Source organism: Piliocolobus tephrosceles, chromosome 6 (genome assembly GCF_002776525.5).
Source record: "Piliocolobus tephrosceles isolate RC106 chromosome 6, ASM277652v3, whole genome shotgun sequence".
Lineage (NCBI taxonomy): Eukaryota > Metazoa > Chordata > Mammalia > Primates > Cercopithecidae > Piliocolobus > Piliocolobus tephrosceles.
In genome coordinates this window covers 43,209,571-43,231,671 of record NC_045439.1, presented here as the reverse complement: position 1 = coordinate 43,231,671, position 22,101 = coordinate 43,209,571, and the positions used below count along the sequence as shown (strand labels likewise).

The 22,101-nt window shown below is 40.0% G+C and overlaps 1 protein-coding gene across 5 annotated transcripts in view; it reads right to left on the bottom strand.

Annotated features, from left to right (window-relative positions):
• Nucleotides 1-22,101, bottom strand: part of PPP2R5E (protein phosphatase 2 regulatory subunit B'epsilon) — a 179,174-nt gene that overhangs the window by 20,718 nt on the left and 136,355 nt on the right. For all 5 annotated transcript variants that reach the window (XR_002735618.2, XM_023232002.2, XM_023232016.2 and 2 more), the window contains 5 exons: nt 4,966-5,096; nt 3,745-3,804; nt 2,351-2,459; nt 502-555; nt 348-398 (listed from right to left, as the gene is read on the bottom strand). Coding sequence is in view for 4 of the 5 variants with exons in the window: in XM_023232002.2 (XP_023087770.1) it covers nt 348-398; nt 502-555; nt 2,351-2,459; nt 3,745-3,804; nt 4,966-5,096 (405 nt within the window). In the remaining variant the exon portion in view is untranslated. The remainder of the gene's footprint in view (nt 1-347; nt 399-501; nt 556-2,350; nt 2,460-3,744; nt 3,805-4,965; nt 5,097-22,101) is intronic.

Here is a 22,101-nt window from a genome sequence, read left to right as displayed (position 1 = left end):
CTGGAGTGCAATGGTATGATCTCGGCTCACTGCAACCTCCACCTCCCAGATTCAAGCGATTCTCCTGCCTCAGCCTCCTGAGTAGCTGAGATTACAGGCATGCGCCACCACACCTAGCTAATTTTGTACTTTTAGTAGAGATGGGGTTTCTCCATGTTGGTCAGGCTGGTCTTGAACTCCCAACCTCAAGTGATCTGCCCACCTCGGCCTCCCAAAGTGCTGGGATTACAAGTGTGAGCCACCATGCCCAGCCCTGATGATGTGGTTTTATACATGCTTAGCCCAATGTTTGGCCCTCAGTAAAATACTCAGTAAACTATGAACACTCTCTGACAGTAAACACTTACCTCTTTTTGACTACATGTTTTAGGCCAAAATTTCATTAACCCCCTAATAACCTAAAATGAAAAGGAGAAAAACAAATGGCATTTAATTTTTCATATATATTTCTGGGAAAGGTAATTTTTCTGAAGTTTTTGAAATTATGGAAGAAAGACTTACTGGTTCTGTGAGTGAAGGATCTTTCTCCAGAAACTGTACTATACAATATGCCAGCTGAGTAAAAAATAAAAGGCAAAATTTTAAATTCTATACAGTAAGGGCTCAAAAGATATAATATTAAAACTTCCTAAAAGGTTTCCAGACTAGTTTTAATAACTTCACATTCAATTCATTTTAATTATCATAAAAATAAAATCTATATAAAGCAAAATAAGAAACTACTTTTTCAAGCCGAAGACTAATATTAACATGGCTCCAGGGAATTTTTTTTTTAAAAAAGTATTAGGACATGAAGTATGCAGCTAATGAAAAGCAGAGGTGAGACATCATACTCAGCACATTGTGGAATTATCTCACCCACATACACTTTGAGCTTCATCTCAGGGGCTTCCTTTCTCTCTTTGCTAATATCAACAGTACTGAGTTTTACTGTAGTTCCACAAGAGTCCTCTATGGGAAGTAAGCACTTAATAAAAAACTTTGCCAATTGCCTGAAATGGCACATGGAAACTAAAGCAGTTTCACGAGGAGATGAAAGATTGTACCTGCCAGTCAGACCCTGGAGAAATGGAAGAATAGTTCTACATCTGGTACTAACGCATCTAACTAAGATTGTTTAAAATAATAATCATGAAATATGATATCCCATTTCAAAACCAAAGGTAAGATTTGTAAAAGGGCTTGCAAAGATTCTTGGACAAGAAAACCACCCTTACAAAAGACCATTCTGATGGTGTTCTAAATTAGAAACATATGGATTAATTTTTCCTCGAAATACAGAATTTCACATTTAAAGAGGAACAGTGCTTAGAAAAATGCGTTACGTTTTTATGCAAACTCAAAACCTTCCCAATGGGGGTAAGAAGGAGTCAGAGTCTAGTCGTATTTAAAATTTTCCTATCCAAAATGTAAAATACTACCCAATAATTTATCTACCCCCAGTGACACAGTGACCATGCAAGGCAGTGTTAGCACAAAAATTAGAATGCGGACAAGACAGTGTATGCTTTTTAAAGTGATGAAGGCTTAAAGGGGAAAAAAAATGTGAAAATACTGATTGATTTGTTTACTTGTGAGAGTGTTTATGTGTAGAAAGTGATAAAGACATAGTGAGTGACCTAGAACAGGAGGCAAAAAGGGCAACTGATAGACTAATGCAAATAGGATGGAACAAAACATTCAAGAACATTAAAACATGATTACATAGTCCAAAGATCTACATCTGCTAGACTCCTGTGCATTTTATTATATGTAATATGTTCAGTATGTTATTGTGTGCACTTGGGCAAGTCATCTAAGTTCTCTGTAAAATAAAATGACCAAACATTTATTTTAAAACTCCTCCCGCTTTAAAAATATTTCCATGATTCTAATGTGCATAGAAAAAAATGCATACATTTTTATTTCCCTCATGGAGTATTTTAAACTTTAATAAGTCTCTTTCCTTTAGGAATGAAGGCTATAGGCCCAGCACGGTGGCTTACACCTGTAATCCCAGCACTTTGGGAGGCCAGGGTGGGAGGATCACGAGGTCAGAAGATGCAGACCATCCTGGCCAACATGGTGAAACCCCATCTCTACTAAAAACACAAAAATTAGCCAGGCGTGGGGGTGCGCGCCTGTAGTCACAGCTACTCGGGAGGCTGAGGCAGAAGAATCGCTTGAACCAGGGAGGCAGAGGCTGCAGTGAGCTAAGACTGTGCCACGGCACTCCAGCCTGGGCAACAGAGAGAGACTCCATCTCAAAAAAAAAAAAAAAAAAAAAAAAGGCTATATCAATATCAAAAAAACAATGAGTTTGCAAGCTTTTTATTTGGCTTCTAAAAGTAGTTGTATAAAATCCTCCTACCTGTGCATGGAAGAGTGATAAGCTCCTGACAGTGTGTAAGGGGATCAATACTTTCACCAGAAACTGTTTGTGTTCTGCCTTAAGAGGTAAAGCAAAGCCATTGATAATACTAGGGAGAAAAAAGAGACACAAATTAGCAATGTTACCACAACAAGTTAAACTGAGACAAACTGTTCTTGTAATATTAGTTAAACTTAATCAGTTTGTTTGTACAAAACAACATAATACCCACCCCAGTGGCATTCAGAATTTCTTTTCTTCTTTTTTTAGACAGAGTCTTGCTCTGTTGCCCAGGCTGGAGTGCAGTGGCCCAATCTCAGCTCACTGCAACCTTCACCTCTGGGATTCAAGCTATTCCCATGCTCAGCCTCCCAAGTAGCTGGGGTTACAGGCACCCACCACCATGCCTGGCTAATTTTTTCGTATTTTTAGTAGAGACGGGGTTTCACCATGTTGTTCAGACTGGTCTAGAATTCTTAACCGCAGCAAGTGATCTGCCCGCCTCGGCCTCCCAAAGTGCTGGGATAATAGGCATGAGCCACCACACCCAGCCAGGATTTCTTAATGACTTCAAGGCATACAATAATTTGGAAGGAAATTTAAGAGAAGAAAATTTGCTTCTGATCACCCAACAAAGGCTCCTGTGCTCCTAAAATTAGTCAGATGGTTTCCAAAAGCTCTTTATCAAAATCCTTTATTTTCCCTCCCTTTTCCTTCTCCAAATAATGGCCCGCCTTGCTTGCTTCCGCCTTAAATATGACCTTTACCATTTCCAGGCATCATTCTTTCTCATTCCTGAAACCTCTGCCCAGCCTAGGAAAGTCACTGAGAGAAAGCTGTGTGACTCCACCTTCTTTTTCTCTTCATATTAGGAGAAAAGATTAAGTAATCACATTGACCAGCTACATTATCCTCCCTTGTGTGTAGAAACTTAGACCACAGCTCTTTCCAATTCATTCCACTACTCCAAGCAGCAGCTGTTCAAGGACTATACCCGGATACACAACTCCTTTGAAAATGGCCATCTTTCCAATTATTATAAACCTGCTTTCAACAGATAAGGCGAAGGACCAAATAGCCTAAAAACTAATGAGAATAAGATGTTTTGGAGTAACTGGTCTGACCATAATTAGATGTATCATCTTTGTAGTAATGAATGAATTGTTAGCTCTTTCAGTCATTCCAGTGGAACTGGCAATGCATAATTGTGGAAGAAGGAAACAGGAAATTGTGTCTTGTACAGTCAGTTGGAAAATATGCTAACAGGCACAAATGAGAGAGACCCAATGTACATACACAGCAAGAGAACTAAGTGAGCATCTCCTGGTGCCACTTGAACCTAATTTTTAAAATAATATTCACCTGAAATTAGCAATTAGAAAAACCGTGCTCACCTTCCTAATATTTCCAGCAGTTCAGCTACACCATTGAAGTGTTCTGTTTCATAAACAAACCTGAGAGAAGAGGAGAAACAGGAGGAGAAAGGAGGAGAGAAGGAGGAGAAGGGAGGGAGAAAAAGAGGAGGAGGAGGGGGAGGAGGGGGAGGAGGGGGAGGAGGAGGGGGAGGAGGAGAGGAGGGAAAAGAGGAGGAGAGAGGGGAGACAGGGGATGGGGGAGAGACGGGAAAAGAGGAGAGGGAAGAGAAGATGGGAAGAGATGGGGAGAAGAGGAGGGGAAAAGAGGAGGAGAGGGAGGAGGAGAGGAGGGAGGGGAGGGGGGAGGAGAGGAGGAGCAGAGGGAGAAGGGAAGAGAAGCGGGGAAGAGATGGGGGAAGAGAGGAGGAGAGGGAGGAGAGGAAGAGGGGAAGAGAGGAGGAGGAGAGGAGGGAAAAGAGTAGGAGGGGGGAGACAGGGGAAGAGAGGAGAGGGAAGAGAAGATGGGAAGAGAGGGAGAAGAGAGGAGGGAAAAGAGAAGGAGAGGGAGGAGGAGGGAGGGGAGGAGAGGAGGAGAGGGTGGGAGAGGAGGAGCAGAGGGAGAAGGGAGGAGGAGGGGGAAGAGAGGAGGAGAGGGAGGAGAAGAGGAGAAGAAGGCGGAGAGAGGAGAAAAGGGAAGGGGGAGGAGAGGAGGAGGGGGGAAGAGAGGAAGAGGGGGGAAGACAGGGGAGGGAGAGGTGGGGGAAGGAAGAGGAGAGGAAGGAAAAGAGGAGGAGAATGGGGAGGGGGCAGGAGAGGAGGAAAGAGAGGAGGAGATGGTGGAGGAGAGAAGGAGAGGGAGGAAGAGAGGAGGAGGAGAGGGGAGAAAAGAGGAGGAGGAGAAGAAAGGAGGAGAGGAGGAGGAGGAGAAGGGGGAGGAGGAAAGCAGGAGAGGGAGAGGAGGAGGGGGAAGTAGGGGGAGGGGGGTAGAGAAGAAGGAGGGGGAGGGGAGGAAGGGGAGAGGAAGAAGAGTAGAGGAGGAAGAGGGTGGGAGGAGAAGATGGGGGAAGAGAGAAGGGGGAAGAGAGAAGGGGTAAGCGAGTAGAGGGAGAGGAAGGACAGAGGACAGGAGAATGAAGGAAGGAAGGCAGAAAGGGAAAAAGAGAAGTCAGTATACTGTTTTCAGATATTTGAGATTTACTTAATACTTCCATAAAAATACCAACTTTGCTTCTCTTTATTCCCCCATCACCCTCCACTTACCTTAGAAAAATATTGTTAATCTGTTTTCGGATAAATGCTCTAAGACCAAGAAACTTGCCATAAATTCTGTGTAAGACTGTTTTTAAGTAGTCCCGTTCCCGAGGGTCTTCGCTGTCAAATAGCTCCAGAAGCTGTTGTAAATGAGACATTATAGCTGTCAAAGGCAGTTTCAGAAAAGGATTTAGGAGTTCTATTATTTAAAATCCCCTCCTTCTTTCCTCAAAAATATGTTGAATATCTATTATGTGCCAGGCACAGTGCTAGTTTTTGGGCATATCATGATAAACAAGTCAGACAAGGAGCTTATATTCCACTAAAGAAATACAAATACAAAATAACAACAATAAAAGTAATAATATGAATAATAGCTAATACACATATGGCACTTACTGTGATCATCAGGCAATTTTCCACGCAATCTACATATTAATCCTCCCGATGAGGTAGTTTTGTCCCCCTTTTACAAAAGAGGAAACTGGCGCACATAAGGGTTAAGAAATGTGCCCACGGTCTCACAGCTAATAGGTGGTAAAGCTAGAATTTGAATCCCAGCAGTTGAGGCCATAAGTCCATAATCTCAACCACTTCACTATGCTACCTACTGATATTCCAAATACACAGTTAAAATAAACTGACTGGGTGGTGACTCACGCCTGTTATTCCAGCACCTGGGAAGGCTGAGGCAGGTGGATCACCTGAGGTCAGGAGTTTAAGACCAGCCTGGACAACATGATGAAACCCTGTCTCTACTAAAAATACAAAAATTAGCCACGTGTGGTGGTGTGCACCTGTAATCACAGCTACTCAGAAGGCTGAGGCAGGAGAATCACTTGAACCCGGGAGGCAGAGGTTGCAGTGAGCCGAGATCGCACCATTGCACTCCAGTCTGGGTGACAGAGCGAGACTCAGTCTTAAAAAAAAAAAAAAAGGATAAGCCTTCAGCTCTACTAGAATATCCAGGAAAATGAAAAAAATCTGAATCAAAGCAAGCATCAAAAAGTCTCAATGATATTGGCAACGGTCCTTTTTAGATCCGGACTCTTGTTACGTAGGTGTGCTCACTCTGTAAACAGTTATCGAAGTGAATGTTGATTATTTCTGTACGTATGTTATATGTGAAAAAGTTTTTGTTTTGTTTTTTTTTTTTTTTGAGACAGAGTCTTGCTCTGTTGCCCAGGCTGGAGTGCAGTGGCATGATCACAGCTCACTGCAACCTCTACCTCCTGGGTTCAAGCAAGCAATTCTCAGCCTCCCAAGTAGCTGAGACTACAGGCACCTGCCACCACACCCAGCTAACTTTTTGTATTTTTAGTAGAGACGAAGTTTCGCCATATTGGTCACGCCCAGCCGTGGATAACATGTTTAAGTTCCCAAACATTTGTAATCTAAAGTTAATAACCAAATCCTGATAACATCATATCTATGTGCTCAAAATGAAGTCCACGCAACTAGTCCAAAAGAGGTAACAAGCTAAAGTTTCAGCCAAATGCCAGTGGGCACAAAAGATTCAACTCAATGTCTATCAAAAATTCCAGCTGCTTTGTTTTTGTATCATTGACAAGCTGATACTAAAATTAATATGGAAATGCAAGAGAGCCAGAAGAGCCAAAATACTCTTGAGGGAAACAAAACTTGAAAGATTCACACTTCTCTATTTCAAAACTTAGTCCAAATACAGTAATCAAGACAGTGTGGTACTGGCATAAAGACAGACATACAGATTAATGGAATAGAATTGAGAGCCCCAAAATAAGCCCTCACATTTATGGTCAACTGATTTTCAATAAGAATGCCAAGTCATTTCAATGGGGAAAGAATAGTATTTTCAACAAATGGTGCTGGAACAACAGGATATCCACATGCAAAAGAGTAAGTTGAACCTCTACCTCACAATATACATTCAGATTAACTCAAAATGAAATCAACCTAAAATTAAGAGCTAAATTATAAAAAAAAAATAGAAGAATAAATCTTCATAACCCTAGATTAGGTGATATCTCTTAGATATGACCCAAACCATAAGCAACAAACAAATAAATTAGACTTCCCCCAAATTGAAACCATTCATGCGTCAAAGGACACCATCAACAAAGTGAAAAGAGAATGCACACACTGGGAGAAGATACAGCTGACCCTGTGCAAGTTCACTTGCATGCAAATTTTCTTCCACTCTTGGCTGGGCGTGGTGGCTCACCCCTGTAATCCCAGCACTTTGGGAGGCTGAGGCAGGTTGTTCACTTGAGGTCAGGAGTTTGAGACCAGCCTGGCCAACATGGTGAAATCCCATCTCTATTAAAAGTACAAAAATTAGCTGGGTGTCATGATGGGTGCCTGTAATCCTAGCAACTCAGGAGGCTGAGGCAGGAGAACTGCTTGAACTTGGGAGGCAGAGGTTGCAGTGAGCCGAGATTGCACCACTGTACTCCAGCCTGGGAGAAAGAGCAAGACTCGGTCTCAATTTTTAAAAAAAAAATTTTTTTTTCTTCCACTCTTGCTACCCTGAGACAGCAAGACCAACCCTTCCTCTTCCTCCCAACCTCCTCAGCCTACGCAATGTGAAGACCACAAGGATGAAGATCTTTTTTTTTTTTTTTTTTTTGAGACGGAGTCTCACTCTGTCGCCCAGGCTGGAGTGCAGTGGCCGGATCTCGGCTCACTGCAACCTCCGCCTCCCCAGGTTCACGCCATTCTCCTGCCTCAGCCTCTCGAGTAGCTGGGACTACAGGCGCCCGCCACCGCGCCCAGCTAGTTTTTTGTAATTTTTAGTAGAGACGGGGTTTCACCGTGTTAGCCAGGATGGTCTCGATCTCCTGACCTCGTGATCCGCCCGTCTCGGCCTCCCAAAGTGCTGGGATTACAGGCTTGAGCCACCGCGCCCGGCTAGGATGAAGATCTTTATGATGACCTACCTCCCATTAATGAACAGAAAATGTGTTTTCTTTTCTTCATAATTTTCTTAACATTTTCTTTTCTCTAGCTTGCTTTATTGTAAGAACACAGTATATAATACAGATAGCATACAAAATATGTGTTATTCAACTGTTCATGTTATCAGTAAGGCTTTCTGTCAACAGCAGGCTATTTGTAGTTAAGTTTCTGGAAAGTCAAGTTATACATATACTTTTCAACTGCTCAGGGGTTCACTGCCCCTAATATCTGCACTGTTCAAGGTCAACTGTATTTATAAACCATGTATCTGATAAGGGACTAGTATCCACAATATATAAAGAACTTTTAGGTCAGGCATGGTGGCTCACACCTACAATCTCAGCACTTTGGGAGGCAGAGGCGGGTGGATTGCTTGTGCCCAGCAGTTTGAGACCAGTCTTGGCAACATGGCAAAATCCTGTCTCTTCAAAGAAATTCAAAAATTAGCCAGGCTTGGTGGCACATGCCTGTAGTTCCAGGTATTTGGGAGGCTCAAGTGGGAGGATCACCTGAGCCTCAGGAGATCAAGACTGCACTGAGCCGTGATCGTGCCACTGCACTTCAGTCTGAGCAGCAGAGAGAGAAACTCTGTCTCAAAAACAAAACAAAACAAACAAAAAAAGAAAAAAAAGAAAAAATAATTTTAAAAGCTCAACAATAAGAAGCAAACCCAGTTTAAAAATGGACAAAGGATTTTATTTAACAGCTAAATCGCAAAGGAAGTATACAAATTTTGGTCAATAAACACATGAAAAGTGCTCTATTTTATTGATCATTACAGAAAAGCAAACCCTGGCTCACACCTGTAATCCCAACACTTTGGGAGCCGAGGAGGTAGATCACAAGGTCACGGTTTGAGATCAGCCTGGCCAACATGGTGAAATCCTATCTCCACTAAAAACATAAAAATTAGCCAGGCGTGCTGGCACATGCCTGTATTCCCAGCTACTCAGGAGGCTGAGGCAGAAGAATTGCTTGAACCTGAGGTAGAGTTTGCAGTAAGCCAAGATCGCACCACTGTACTCCAGCCTAGGCGACAGAGCAAGACTCCACCTCGGAAACAAAAAAAAGAAAACCCAACAAGGAGATATTCATTGGATGGCTATAATGAAAAAGAGGGATAATAAAAAGTGTTGGCGAGGATATGGAGAAACTGGAACCCTCATCATTGTTGGTAAGAATGTAAAATGGTGCAGCTATTTTGGAAAACAGTTTGGCAGTTCCTCAAATCTCCCACAGAGTGACTATATGACTAAACAATTCCACTTTCATGTATATATCCAACAGAACTGAAAACACATGTCCACACAAAAATGTGTACACAAATGTTCATGGGAGCAATATTCATAATAGCTAAAAAGTGAAACAACCCAAATATCTGTCAGCTAATAAACAAAATGTGGTGCCAGGGAATATTATTCAGCCATAAAAAGGAATAAAGTACTGATATATGTTACAACATGAATGAATCTTTCAAACATCATGCTAAGTAAAAGAAACCAGACATAGAAAGCCATACAATGTATGACTCCATGTATGTGAAATAACCAGAATAGGCAAATCCACAGTAGCAGAAAGCAGAATGGGGAGTGGCTACTAATAGGTCTGGATTTATTTTTTGAGACAGAGTCTTGCTCTGTCACTAGGCTGGAGTGCAATGGCGCTATCTCAGCTCACTGCAACCTCCACCTCCCAGGTTCAAGAGATTCTCCTGCTTCAGCCTCCTACGGGTCTGAATTTCTTCGGGGGATGATGAAAACATCCCACAATGATACTGTGGTGATGGCTGCATGACTCTGTAAATATACTAAAAACCACTAAATTGGAAACTTTAAAATGGCGAATTTTATGGTGTATGAATTACAACACAATAAATCTGCTACCTTTACAAAAAGTCAGTGTGCAAGTTCCTCTGGCTGAAGAACAAACTTGGAAATCGGTTTGAATGTTACTGAGTTGTTTTTTTTTTTACATTCATCATCATTGAAATAAAGCAAAATTCAGTTCTAGTGTCTTTATAGCAAAACATTTCAAGAGCACATAGCACACAAATTAAAGCAGACTACCATCGTCATCAAAAAGGCTATCGAGACATATGTAAGTTTGACCTCAGGTGATTAAGACATGAGGTTGAGGCTGACAGCAGAATTAAAACTTCATGGTCAATAATCGAATGTGCTTTTGTTTGGTGTTTTACTTTAAATAAAAGACAGAGTTATGGGCCAAAAAAAAGGCCCCTCAAACATGGCAGGAAACACAAACTAAAGGATGGTCTTCAAAAATAGGTAGACAGACAGGACACAATTTTTAGCTACACAATGCCATCCACCATCCATCTATCATTCATTCATTCATTCATTCATTCATTTTAAAAATGAGTATTTCAAGTAAACATTTATGGTGTGCTTATTAAGGGCCAGGCAGTGGGCGAGCTGTCAGGGATACAATGATAAGCAAGACAGATACAGTCTTTGCTTTCTCAGAGCCTATTCTAATGGGGAATACAAACAATTAAATAAACAGCATGTTAAGTAGTTCAGGATGTTGTATAAATACACAGCAGACACACCTACTGTACTTGGAAGAAGTGGAGTGATCAGGGAAGGCTTCTAAAGGAAGAGATATCCAGGCCGACCCATGAAGAAATGAGGAGTTAGAAGTGGGATAAGAGTGCTCCTCACAGGTTCAATAGTACATGCTTTTACTAGCAGCCTATCCAAACAGAAGATGTTGTGAACTACCGCTCTCTGCCCATTCAGCAATACAATAACTACGTAAGTACTGAGTTCTTTCTATGTGCCAGCGATGGTCCTCACTGCTGGACATACACATTGTAGAACAATTGTGGAGCCAATGGGACAATCAGGGGAGGCAATGGGCAAGTTAACACATTTCCACAGGAAAACATTCTATCTACGAAAGAAAGGCATGTAGCTCCAACTAGCAAAAGAAAAAGGCCCCATATAGACTCAATATCTCTTTATCTATAATAAAGTTCCAAATGACATAAGCTCTCTAATCCACCCACCCAGTCCACCCATCCACCCAATCCCATTCCAAGGCTAATAGAAATAATTAACCTTGTACATTTTATTTTTTAAATTTGGTTTCTACTTTTAAGTGTTTCAAAAGGCTTTCATGAATAACTTATAACCAACATAAGAGGAGGTTTGAGGGTGTGTAATATTAGCAAAACTTGAATCAACTTTCCTTGTATACTCTTAATCTTGAGTTTAATGAATACATAATAATTAAGCAAGAAATGTTTAACTGATGTTTTCATTAGGCTCTCAAACAAAATGCATTGCCGGGTGCCTAACTTTAGATATTTACAAAGTCACAAATATTAAATGTATCATGTTCTATGAGAAAGAAAGATGAACTACAGTATTAAACTATTTTTCTACTTCTCTATAGAACATGCTTTTGATGATTTTATGATGCATGAGACAGAAATATAATAGTGCACAGGCCAAAAAAAGGGGTAGTAGGATGAGCTCTGATTTCCAAAACAAAATAATATGGATGCTTAGTCATATCTATAGTCCCAATCACTTCCACACAAAAAAAGAAATATACGCCCACACCTGTAAATGCCTAAGTGGACTGTGCCATCCATAATATAACAGGCAGCTTGTAGTCAAAGAAAAGAAGTTAAGAAGCTGGAGTATTTCCAAGGTGATTACACAGGAAAGACAGACCTGTCAACACACTAACTCCAAGTTCACAGAAACCAACCTTCTTGAAGCTCACAAATAGGGATAAACTACATAGTGATTTAGCCAAATAACCTTTCTTTGAACTCATAAATCTACAATGAAATGAGAAGAGTGAAATGAAAAAGGGCTATAAGGGTCTTCCAGCTAGGCAGGGGAATTGAACCTCTCTCCTCCTGAATCCTCCCTAAATGACAGTGAAAGAATAAGAATAGAAGAAAGCCTTGGCATAGAGGGAACTGGAGAGAAAATTTGGACTTATTTGTAGACTTCTCAAAGATGGAAGTGGATGACAAGAGGTAACTATCTTAGGTTTCCTCTTTCTCCAGTCTGCTAAGTGTTTTTCCATTCTGCAAGCAGGGAAGGAAGCCAACAAGAAGCAGGCCAGTTCACTCCACAGAACCCTTAAAAGGCTTAGAAACTAAAGGCACCAGATATATTTGATGGTAAGGGTGTGAGAAATAGCTAAAAACAGGAGGACTGGTTGAAAGTCTGTAGAAGACCCCCCGGATCCCATGTAGTATACTGATGATTTACAATGTAAGTCTGGAGAGAATGAGTAAGTATCTAGTCTTGGAGACATCATACACGTTAAGTAAATCACTTGTTGGAAATAATGGGATGAAATAAAACTCTGCATACCTAAAAGGGATATATTTGCCAGCTTTCTTCCCTGACCAGGCTCCCAATGCTATATAAGTCAGAAGATCAGAAAGTCCCTTTTGGAAGAAACTGACAGCCTCAAGAGGAAAGACCTACAGATATGCTAACAGCCGAGAGTTTCCTAATGAAATGGCAAGGTCCTTGACCAGTTATCCCATTCAAAGTCACCATTTGCCAAGTGTCACTATGCAAATATAAACACACATGTGCACACTGTAACATACACAAGTTCTAAGCAACTTTTCGGTAGACTAACATGTAATTATGACTATGAAGTCAAAGATCACCAGATATTTTAACATAAAAGACCACAACAAACAATTATAAGGAACTCAGAGGAAACAAGCACCATGCTAGGAGTACCCAAAAAATTGCAAAAAGGAAACTATAACATCCTCAAAGATAAACAAATATGCTGGATCCTTGAAATAAAACAGAGTGCTGTTATTCAGGTAAATATTCAGGACATTTTTTAAAAGCTTTCAGAAGTTCAACATATAACAAAAATTTTAGCAGAAGCAATAGAACATTAAAATGAGCAAATCTACCCCTGAACATACAACCAAAAAACAGAGATAATATATAGAAGAAGATTTTTAAAACCAAGAGATCCAATACATAATAGCAATCTAGAAAGACATGGAGACAGAAAAATAGAAAATGAACAGAAGGAAATTATCTGAGGAATAATTCAATTCAATTTCCAGGAAAAAAAGAAAAAAGTCATGAATGTCAATACAGATATGGCCCATTAAGTGTTCTGCACAATAAATGAACAAAGACTCACACCAAAGCACATCACTTTCTGGACGTGGGGACAAAGAGAAGATTTCAAAGAAGTTACAAAGAAGACACGTCATTATAAAGGATAAGGCATTCAGCTGGTGCAGGGCTTTTTAATACCAACACTGGAAGCTGGAAAACAATGGATCAATTCCTTAAAACATCTGGGAAAGTTCCAAATTTACACCTAGCCAAAACATCAATCAAGTAGGTAGGCAGGCCGGGCACAGTGGCTCACACCTATAATCCCAGCACTTTGGAAGACAAAGGCGGGCTGATCACTTGAGGTCAGAAATTTGAGATCAGCCTAGGCTAACGTGATGAAACCCCATCTCTACTAAAAATACAAAAATTAGCCTGGTGTGATGGCATGCGCCAGTAATCCCAGCAGCTGGAAGTTGCAGTGAGCCAAGATCGTGCCACTACACTCCAGCCTGGGCAACAAAGCAAGAGTCTGTCTCCCCCCTCCAAAAAAAAAAAAAAAAAAAAAAGTAGGCAGAATAAAGACATTTTCAGACAAGTGATCTCAGAACATTTACATCCCATTCATGCTTTTTTAGGAAGAATCTAGAAGGTATGTTCCACCAAATAAGAAGTTAAACAAGTAAGGACACAGTGTAGAAGGGCAGCAAAGGGAAGTGCTGGGATGACTGTGTGGGTGGCCCAGAGCAAGCAACCAGTGCCAATACGAGCAGGATGACCAGGGCTCCAGGAAGAAGGTCTCCAAGGAGAAAAAGAAAAAAGGAACTGATAGACTAGTTGATATGTGGGTCATACTGAGAAGGGCTGTATTAAGAGAATTAAGGTATACACTAGTATACCTTAATACTAGTGATGAATACACAGGAAAGCAAGTAAAAAATAAGGCAACTATTTTCCTAAAATAAAAAAAAAAGGCTCTACAAGAAAAAAAAATAACCATGTGCCTTGTAATGAACAACATGTATAAATAGTATTCATTCTATCATCTGATTCATTCAAATTTTGTGATATAACATTGGATGTAGAGAGGGAGTTATAGTGGGAGATACATAATGGCTTACAGTAGGAAGTTGACAGACATAAATAAAACCTAAAATGACAAGTTAAGAAATAGCAGTATAAGCATGCTGTTTAGAAAGATGGAAATAAATATATAGAAACAACTGGAAGACTTAAATGTGGTTACCTCCAGGAAACAGGACTCTGGTTTGGAGAAAGATGAGGCAAGAGATTTGCCATTTTTCATTAAAAACCATATAAACATATTTGAATTTTAAAAGTTGGCATTATCAGAACTATTTTTAAAAGTCATTAAGAGCAAAAGATTTCGAGCAAAAAAACCCAGATGCTCTCTGCTACAATAAAGAATTACCCTGCCCTACTCCATGTAAAGTAAAATTTTAGAGAACATCAAAAATCTTCAAGTAGATAACCGATAAAATTGGTATTCTAAATGTTTTCATCCAAAGTGCCACAGAGCACTCAAATCAGATGTCCACATTTCTGGCTTTGTTTGCAACTTTCTCCTACTATCTGAAAACTATCTTCCTCATACTTTCACCTTGGCCAAATACAGAGAAAACAGCCCAGAACAAAGAAGCCAGAGCCAAAGGTAGTCTGACTCCAATGAATCAGATCGACTCAAGGGATGCACTGTATGAAATGAAGCAACCTATGGGGCAACCACTGAGAAAGGACAATGGGGACAAGGGATCAAAAGGTTGCGATCACAAGCTTCTGGCAATTCTGACTCCAAGACTCCTATGGAAATTCAATATAAAACTTTCGAAAGTGTACGGCGTACAAATATGAATAACTCCACCAAGTCACACGCTTTTATTTTCCTCCATTTAATTTCAGGCATTCTTTCCACAAACCAAAGAAGTCCACTTTTTTCCCCTTGAGCATTCTATCTATTTCAAGACAACCTTATGATTTAAGTTTTTAAGACAACCAATTTGGTCAGCAATTCAAGAAAGAGTTATTGTGCGAAATAATGATGCACTTAGTGGGAAGCAGGCAGGGACTAGCTACATAATTTGTGGGGCAAAATGACATACAGTGGTCCTTGCTCAAAAAGTATTAGGAGTTTCAAGACAGCAAGAGCAGAGCGCTAAACCAACCACAGGGCCCTTCTAAGCACAGGGCCCAGTGTAACTGCACAAATTATACAACCAGGAAGCTGGCTCTGAATGCAGGAGTCAGAGCAATAAAGCCCTTTTTACAAGATTTTTTAGTTACACACTGGACAGGACAGGATGAGGTGATCTGCTGTTAACTGATCATTGGTAACGGCTATCTCATAAAATTCCAGGTAGAAATAAATGCTCTAAACTCTTATTTGCTATAGGCTGTGAGAGGGAAATGTAAACATTTTGACATATTCAAGGAACTCAGTCGGAAAATACAAACTCATTTGTATTGGAGCTGAGATTCAAGGCCTCGTGGAATTTATCTCAGTCTAAAACTAAAAATTTTTTAACAGGTTGGCTTATCTCATGTCCAATTTGTGTTGAGTTTTTAAAAACACAATAACAAAAGGTCACTTTTAAGGACAGGCTGAATGATTTGCATGATCTGCGTAATTTACATGATAATTACAGCACCTTTCAGCTAAATATAACAGCAAATGTGAAGTACAAATTACTAAATAGCAATCTCCAGCAGTACATATGTTTACGTGGATACTTGAATAGTATGTCTCTTAGCAACCATTGACTGTTTCAGATTTGCGGAGTAGTTGAAAGCAATCTTTAGAAATATGTTGCTAAACTCTTGCCACAATAATCCACCCAATGAAATAATACAAGGTTTGGCAATTCATTTGGGTCTAAAGAAGGGGTTGGGGGATCATAAAGCAACTATTTTCCCAACCATCCCAATACAGATGAAAATTATCTTTATTGATAATAGACAAAATTGTTCCATAAGCCTAGGCAAGTCTACATACTCATAGCTCTAGAAGGCAGTTTACCAAGTTACTTAAGTCTAAAATCAACATTACCACAGACAAAAGTGCACTATGCAATGAATTGACTATCTTTGATAAATCTCTAACAGCTTTCTTGTGCAAACACTTAAGTGAGCACACAAAAAATGCTACAGGTTATGTAAATCTAGATTTAATAAAAATCACAATGAAATTCAAGTGAGCCAGTCATACTATTCTAGGATTAAAAAACAATAAAACACTTCAAACAAAAACATTCAAAACCCTTGAATGAAAAACGACAGACTGTTGGCCGGGTGTGGTGGCTCATGCCTGTAATCCCAGCACTTTGGGAGGCCGAGGGGGGCGGATCACGAGGTCAGAAGTTCGAGACCAGTCTGCCCAACATGGTGAAACCCTGTCTCTACTAAAAATAAAAAAATTACCCAGGCGTGGTGGTGCGCGCCTGTAGTCCCAGCTACTCGGGCCACTGAGACAGAAGAATCACTTCAATCCAGGAGGCAGAGGTTGCAGTGAGCCGAGATCAAGCCACTGCAATCCAGCCTGGGTGGCAGAGCTAGACTTCATCTCAAAAAAAAAAAAGAAAAACAACAGACTGTTTTGTCTGGCCCTACCAAAATATGGCTTTCCAGATTCTCTTGAAAAACCAAAAGATCCAGCAAGACTTGGCTCACTTACCTAGAGACCAACCGTTACTGGGAGTGGATTGGCAACAGGATCTAAGCTCTCTAAATCACCACAGTTTCCATCACTCCTTTGGTCATACCCACACTACTTCATTATGTACCATTTGTCTGTCCTCTGTAAAGATTTAAATGAGCTATCCCTGGTTTTCACACATTATAAATTATACATTCCTGGCACTAATAAACATTTATGTCCAACACTGATTGGAGGAAATCAGTTGGCAAAGTGTGGAACTGAAGAGAATCCAGAGACACAGGAGACCCACGTAACATCTTAAGAGAACCCAACAGCCTGTGAAGAACCATGTACGTAGAGTCCAATGGGCATCAGTGATCTTTAGAATAAGAGTTGAATTTCAAATAATTCATAACGTGCTAGGTAGGACATGACAGGCTAACACTATATGATTTCATGGACTGAAGCAATTAAAGAAAACACAGCTTAAGAAAGTTCTCAAAACAAGAATCCTAATAAAAATATTAGTGACAGCACCAGCATTAACGTTTACTGAATATGAACCACGTGTTGGGAATACTTTTGAGAGCTTGTATAGGTATTTAGTTGTTAAATCTCCAAAACAACCTTACAATGTGATTATATTACGGATATTTTGCATCTACTTTCTAGATGAGGAAACTGAGGCACAGAGTAGTTATGTCACTTGTCCAAGGTCAAACACAAAAAAATGGCACAGCCCAAATTCAAATCAGTCTGTACACTTAACCAGCAATCTATACTGCTTCCTGAGGAAGAAAAATTCAAGGTATTGAAAAAGGCACTTGAGGCAACACAGGAAGCTTTCCTTTTCGCTTTAGATTTTAAAAAGGGCAGATATAAATGCTGAAAGGAAGGAAGCAATGAATACTGTGCATAAAAGAATGGGCTATCCTACAAAAATAGTCTTAGGAAGACTAATGCACAAAATCAGCTGAGGTTTATGAAAAATTGCAAGGCAATACAATGAGAATGTACTTGCAGATGAAATTTTTTATTATTCTTATTGATTATAACATATATGCTCATTATTTTTTAAATGTAAAAAACAGAGATATCTAAAAAACAGGAAGCGAAGATCATCACATATAATCACCCCCTTCCAGCCAATTAACAACAATTTGGTAGAACTCCTTTCAAAATCATTAATGCATATTGCTATAGTCTGCATGTTTCCCCTAAAATTCATGTGATAGGAATTTAATCCCCAATGAAACAGTGTTGGGAGGTAAGGCCTTTTGGTAGGTGTCGAGGTCATAAGGGCTCTGCCCTCATAAATAGATTAATGCCACTATAAAAGGGGATTTGGGACCTGGGTTCACTCTCTCTCGCCCTTCTGCCTTCCACCACATGAGGGCACAGACAGTAAGATGGCACTCGTTAGATGCCAGCACCTTGATCTTGGACTTCCCAGCCTCCAGAACTGCAAGAAATAAAATTCTGTTCTTCATAAATTACCCAGTCTGAGGCATTTTGTTAAAGCAGCACAAAAGAACTAAAACAAAAATACTAACATTATTTTTCCCTAAAATAACAGATACAGGCTCAAAAATTATACTGTTCTATAACAATGCATGTTTCACTTAAAAATAGATCACGAGTAGGTCTATCACATTCTTTTTACAAACTGATGAATATTTCACTCTACGAATGTCCACAGATCAATTACCTCCTACTAAGGAACTTAAAAGTTATTTTCTAATTTTCTAATAATTATTAACAATGGTGCATTCAATACCTTTGTATATACATCTTTTATACATATCTGATCGTTTCTCATGGACTTGTTGGGTCTAAATTTAAGCTGATAGAATACTATCGGTTTCCTCTTCAGGACAATTATGCCAATTTAATGTACGTGTGTATATAGCCATCTATTCATATGTCTATTCATTCACTTATTTGGTACAACTGCTTATGAGTTTTATGGCACACTCAGCAGGGTCATCTCCACCTAAGGTACTATTATGTTCCATTCTCCTGTTCTGACGCCATACCATTTTAATTAATTTACCTTTTCCTTTGTAGTATATTATTTAATAAGTATCATTAGTCATCTTTTTCAAAAATTTATTTCATGAACTCTAAACGTTTCAAGTTTTTAAAAAATTGTAATTTTAATTAGAACTGTACTAATGTAGAAATAATTTGGAGATTATATGAACATATTTCTGATAGTCTTCCCATCTAGGAATATGCCACATTTCTGCATTTACTCAAGCCTTCTTTAAGTTTCATATAGATTTTTAAAATTCTATTTCAAAAAATGAAGATTTTAAAATTAATATTGGAAGCCAGGCACAGTGACTCATGCTTATATTGCCAGCACTTTGGGAGGCCAAGGTGGGCAGATCACTTGAGTACAGGAGTTCAAGAGCAGCCTGGCGAACATGGTGAAACCACATCTCTACCAAAAATACAAAAATTAGGGCTGGGCATGGTGGCTCATGCCTGTAATCCCAGCACTTTGGGAGGCTGAGACGGGAGGATCATGAGGTCAGGAGTTTGAGAACAGCCTGGCCAATATAGTGAAACCCTGTCTCTACTAAAAATACAAAAAATTAGCCAGTCATGGTGGTGAGTACCTGTAATCCCAGCTACTCAAGGAGGCTGAGGCGGCAGAATTGCTTGAACCCAGGAGGAGGAGGTTGCAGTGAGCTGAGACTGCACCACTGCACTCCAGCCTGGGTGACAGAGCAAGACTGTGTCTCAAAAAAACAATCAAACAAACAAACAAAAATTAACTGGGTATGGTGGTACACGTCTGTAATCCCAGCTACTCAGGTGGCTGAGGCACAAGAATCGCTTGAACTTGGGAGGTGGAGGTTGAAGTGAGCTGAAATCGCACCTCTGCACTCCAGCCTGGACAACAGAGCAAGACTCTGTCTCAAAAATAAATAAATAAATAAAAATAAAATTATTGGAATCAAGAAAAATAATACATTCTATCAATGTGGGCAGACAATATATGAGGGGGGTGTGAAAAGATGAATAAATATTTAATGAGCAACTACTATACTCCATAGGTGATAACAGTAGACATTTTTACAAGTCATCTCATTTTATCTCATAACAAGCCTACTTGCTGTGACTTGTTGTGACAGGTGACTCTTAATGTAATTTTATAGAAAAAGACACTAAGGATCAGAGTAGTCAATAATCTGCCCAAGGTTTTCAGTCACCTGTTTAAGATTGAAGGCAGGGATCCTGTCTTTGTATCCACGCTGCCAAGTGAACTAAGCAGATTTGACAACTGTCGATTTTGAGGTGTCTCCTATTTACTTAACAGTATCTTATTTATCCTGTTATCCCATGTCATGAATGAGGACTCAGGCTTAGATAACGGGTATACAAACTTGCTGAAAGTCGTACTGCAAGTAGGCAGAGAAGCCAGAGTTTGTATGCAGTTTCTTCTGACCCTATAGCTCACATTCTCAGCTCCTAAAATATACTTACAATACATAGGGAAGTCAATATTCAAGCCCAAAGCTTCCTAACTTTCCACTACGTCATAGCAAAACAGCTCAATTCCTATTTTGCTTTTGTATTCACTGACAGAGGAATGAGTCGGAAGACTGACTGCAAAGAACATATTCAGCTGCTACAGAAAATAAGTTGAAATCTCATGGATACAATAAATTCTGTCTAACTGAAGAAAGAAATTTTAAGCTGAGATTACCAAGAATCTTTTTGAGATCATTGAAAATCCACAGAAAATAGAAATCTGCCCATAGAAAAGAAACAGGGTAAACGTTATCCTGATTTGTCAAAAGGAAAAGGATGTAGGTTTCCAAGAGAAACACCCTAGGACCAGGTGGCACCATGGGAGACTGTGGAGTTCAGAAAAATGCAAAGACAAGCAGGGGTGTGAACAAGACCTGACTACAGAGTGCAGAGGTTGGCAGGACCTGTCAATTCAAGGACAGTTAAGTCATGGTGGGAAAGAGGAGGAGGAATGAGTGAGATGGGGGATAATGGGGTAAAATATCAGCATCAATCCTTCAAGCCCCAAAAATCGCACCCACTCCCCAGCAGAACCAAACTGGACAGGAAGGGATCTCAGGAGAACCAGTTAAGAAATTAAGGCCCCCTCTTAGAAGGCACTGGGAATGAAGGTAAGTCATTAGCAGACTAAAGGGTCAGGAAAAAGACAGGAGGCCAACTTATAGGTTACCAACATGAATGAGCAGAGTATTCTGGAAAATGGGAGCTAACAGGCGCCCAGGGGTAATTCCCAACATGGAAGTTAGTGCACTGATTAGTCAGATGATTTCAATCAAGCTCTCGGTGGTGGTGCTGATTCTGCCAAAAACCCTGCTTGCCACTTTCACGATTCATTCAAGAACTGGGGTGAGCCCTGGTGTGAAGGTCAAATTTATAACAGATCCAGCAGATGGAAAGTAAAGAAGGCAACAATTGGAAAAATGAGGAAGGGGCTGAAAACGTAAAGTATATAAATGAACTTCACTACTGACACTTATTTCCTGTCTCTGGCAAAATTTTAGGACAGATGAACAAACCCATGGTTTGCAAGCACTTAGGGCAGGATCATCAGTAAACAGCACTAGCTCTAGACGTTCACTAATACCACATGGCAGATGAATGGCATTCCTTTTTATGATACAGTTACAAGGCCTATAGATGAGAGTAATGCTGTAAACACAGAGTCCTGGCTTTTACCACAGCATCTAATAGTCTCTATGTTCTTCTTACAATCAAAATTAAGAAATGCAGGAAGGATAACGTACTAGTAAATTTCTGGATCAAGGATAAAACTCAAAAATTACTGATTATGAAGTCGTGTAATATTGGGAATTTCTAAAATAATATAGGGAATTTCTAAAGGCTCCTATCTCAGCCCTGGCTAGTTTAACAACTTTTTCTTTTTTTTTAATTATTTTTATTTTTATAGTTTTGGGAGTACAAGTGCAGTTGTGTTACATGGATATATTGCATTGATATTAGTTTGGGTTTTGTTCCCTCCAAATCTCGTGTTGAAATGTGATCCCCAATGTCGGAGGCGGGGCGTAGTGAGAGGTATCTGGATCATGAAGGTGGGTCCCTCATGAACGGCGTGGTGCTGTCCTTGAAGTAATGAATGAGTTCTCACTCTATTAGTTACTGTGAGATCTAGTTGTTTAAAAAAAAGAAAAGAAAAGAAGAGAAAAGAAAAGAAAAGAAAAGAAAAGGCCTGGCACCTCCACCCCCTCTGTCTTGCTTCTCTCTCAACATGTGACACACATGCTCCCCCTTTGCCTTCCACCATGATTATGAGCTTCCTGAGGCTCCCGCCAGAAGCAGATGCTAGTGCCATGCTTCTTGTACAGTCTGAACCATGAACCAAATAAACCTCTTTTCATCATAAATTACCCAGCCACAAGAATTTCTTTACAGCCACACAAAATGGAATAACAGATGCATGCCAGTGAAGTC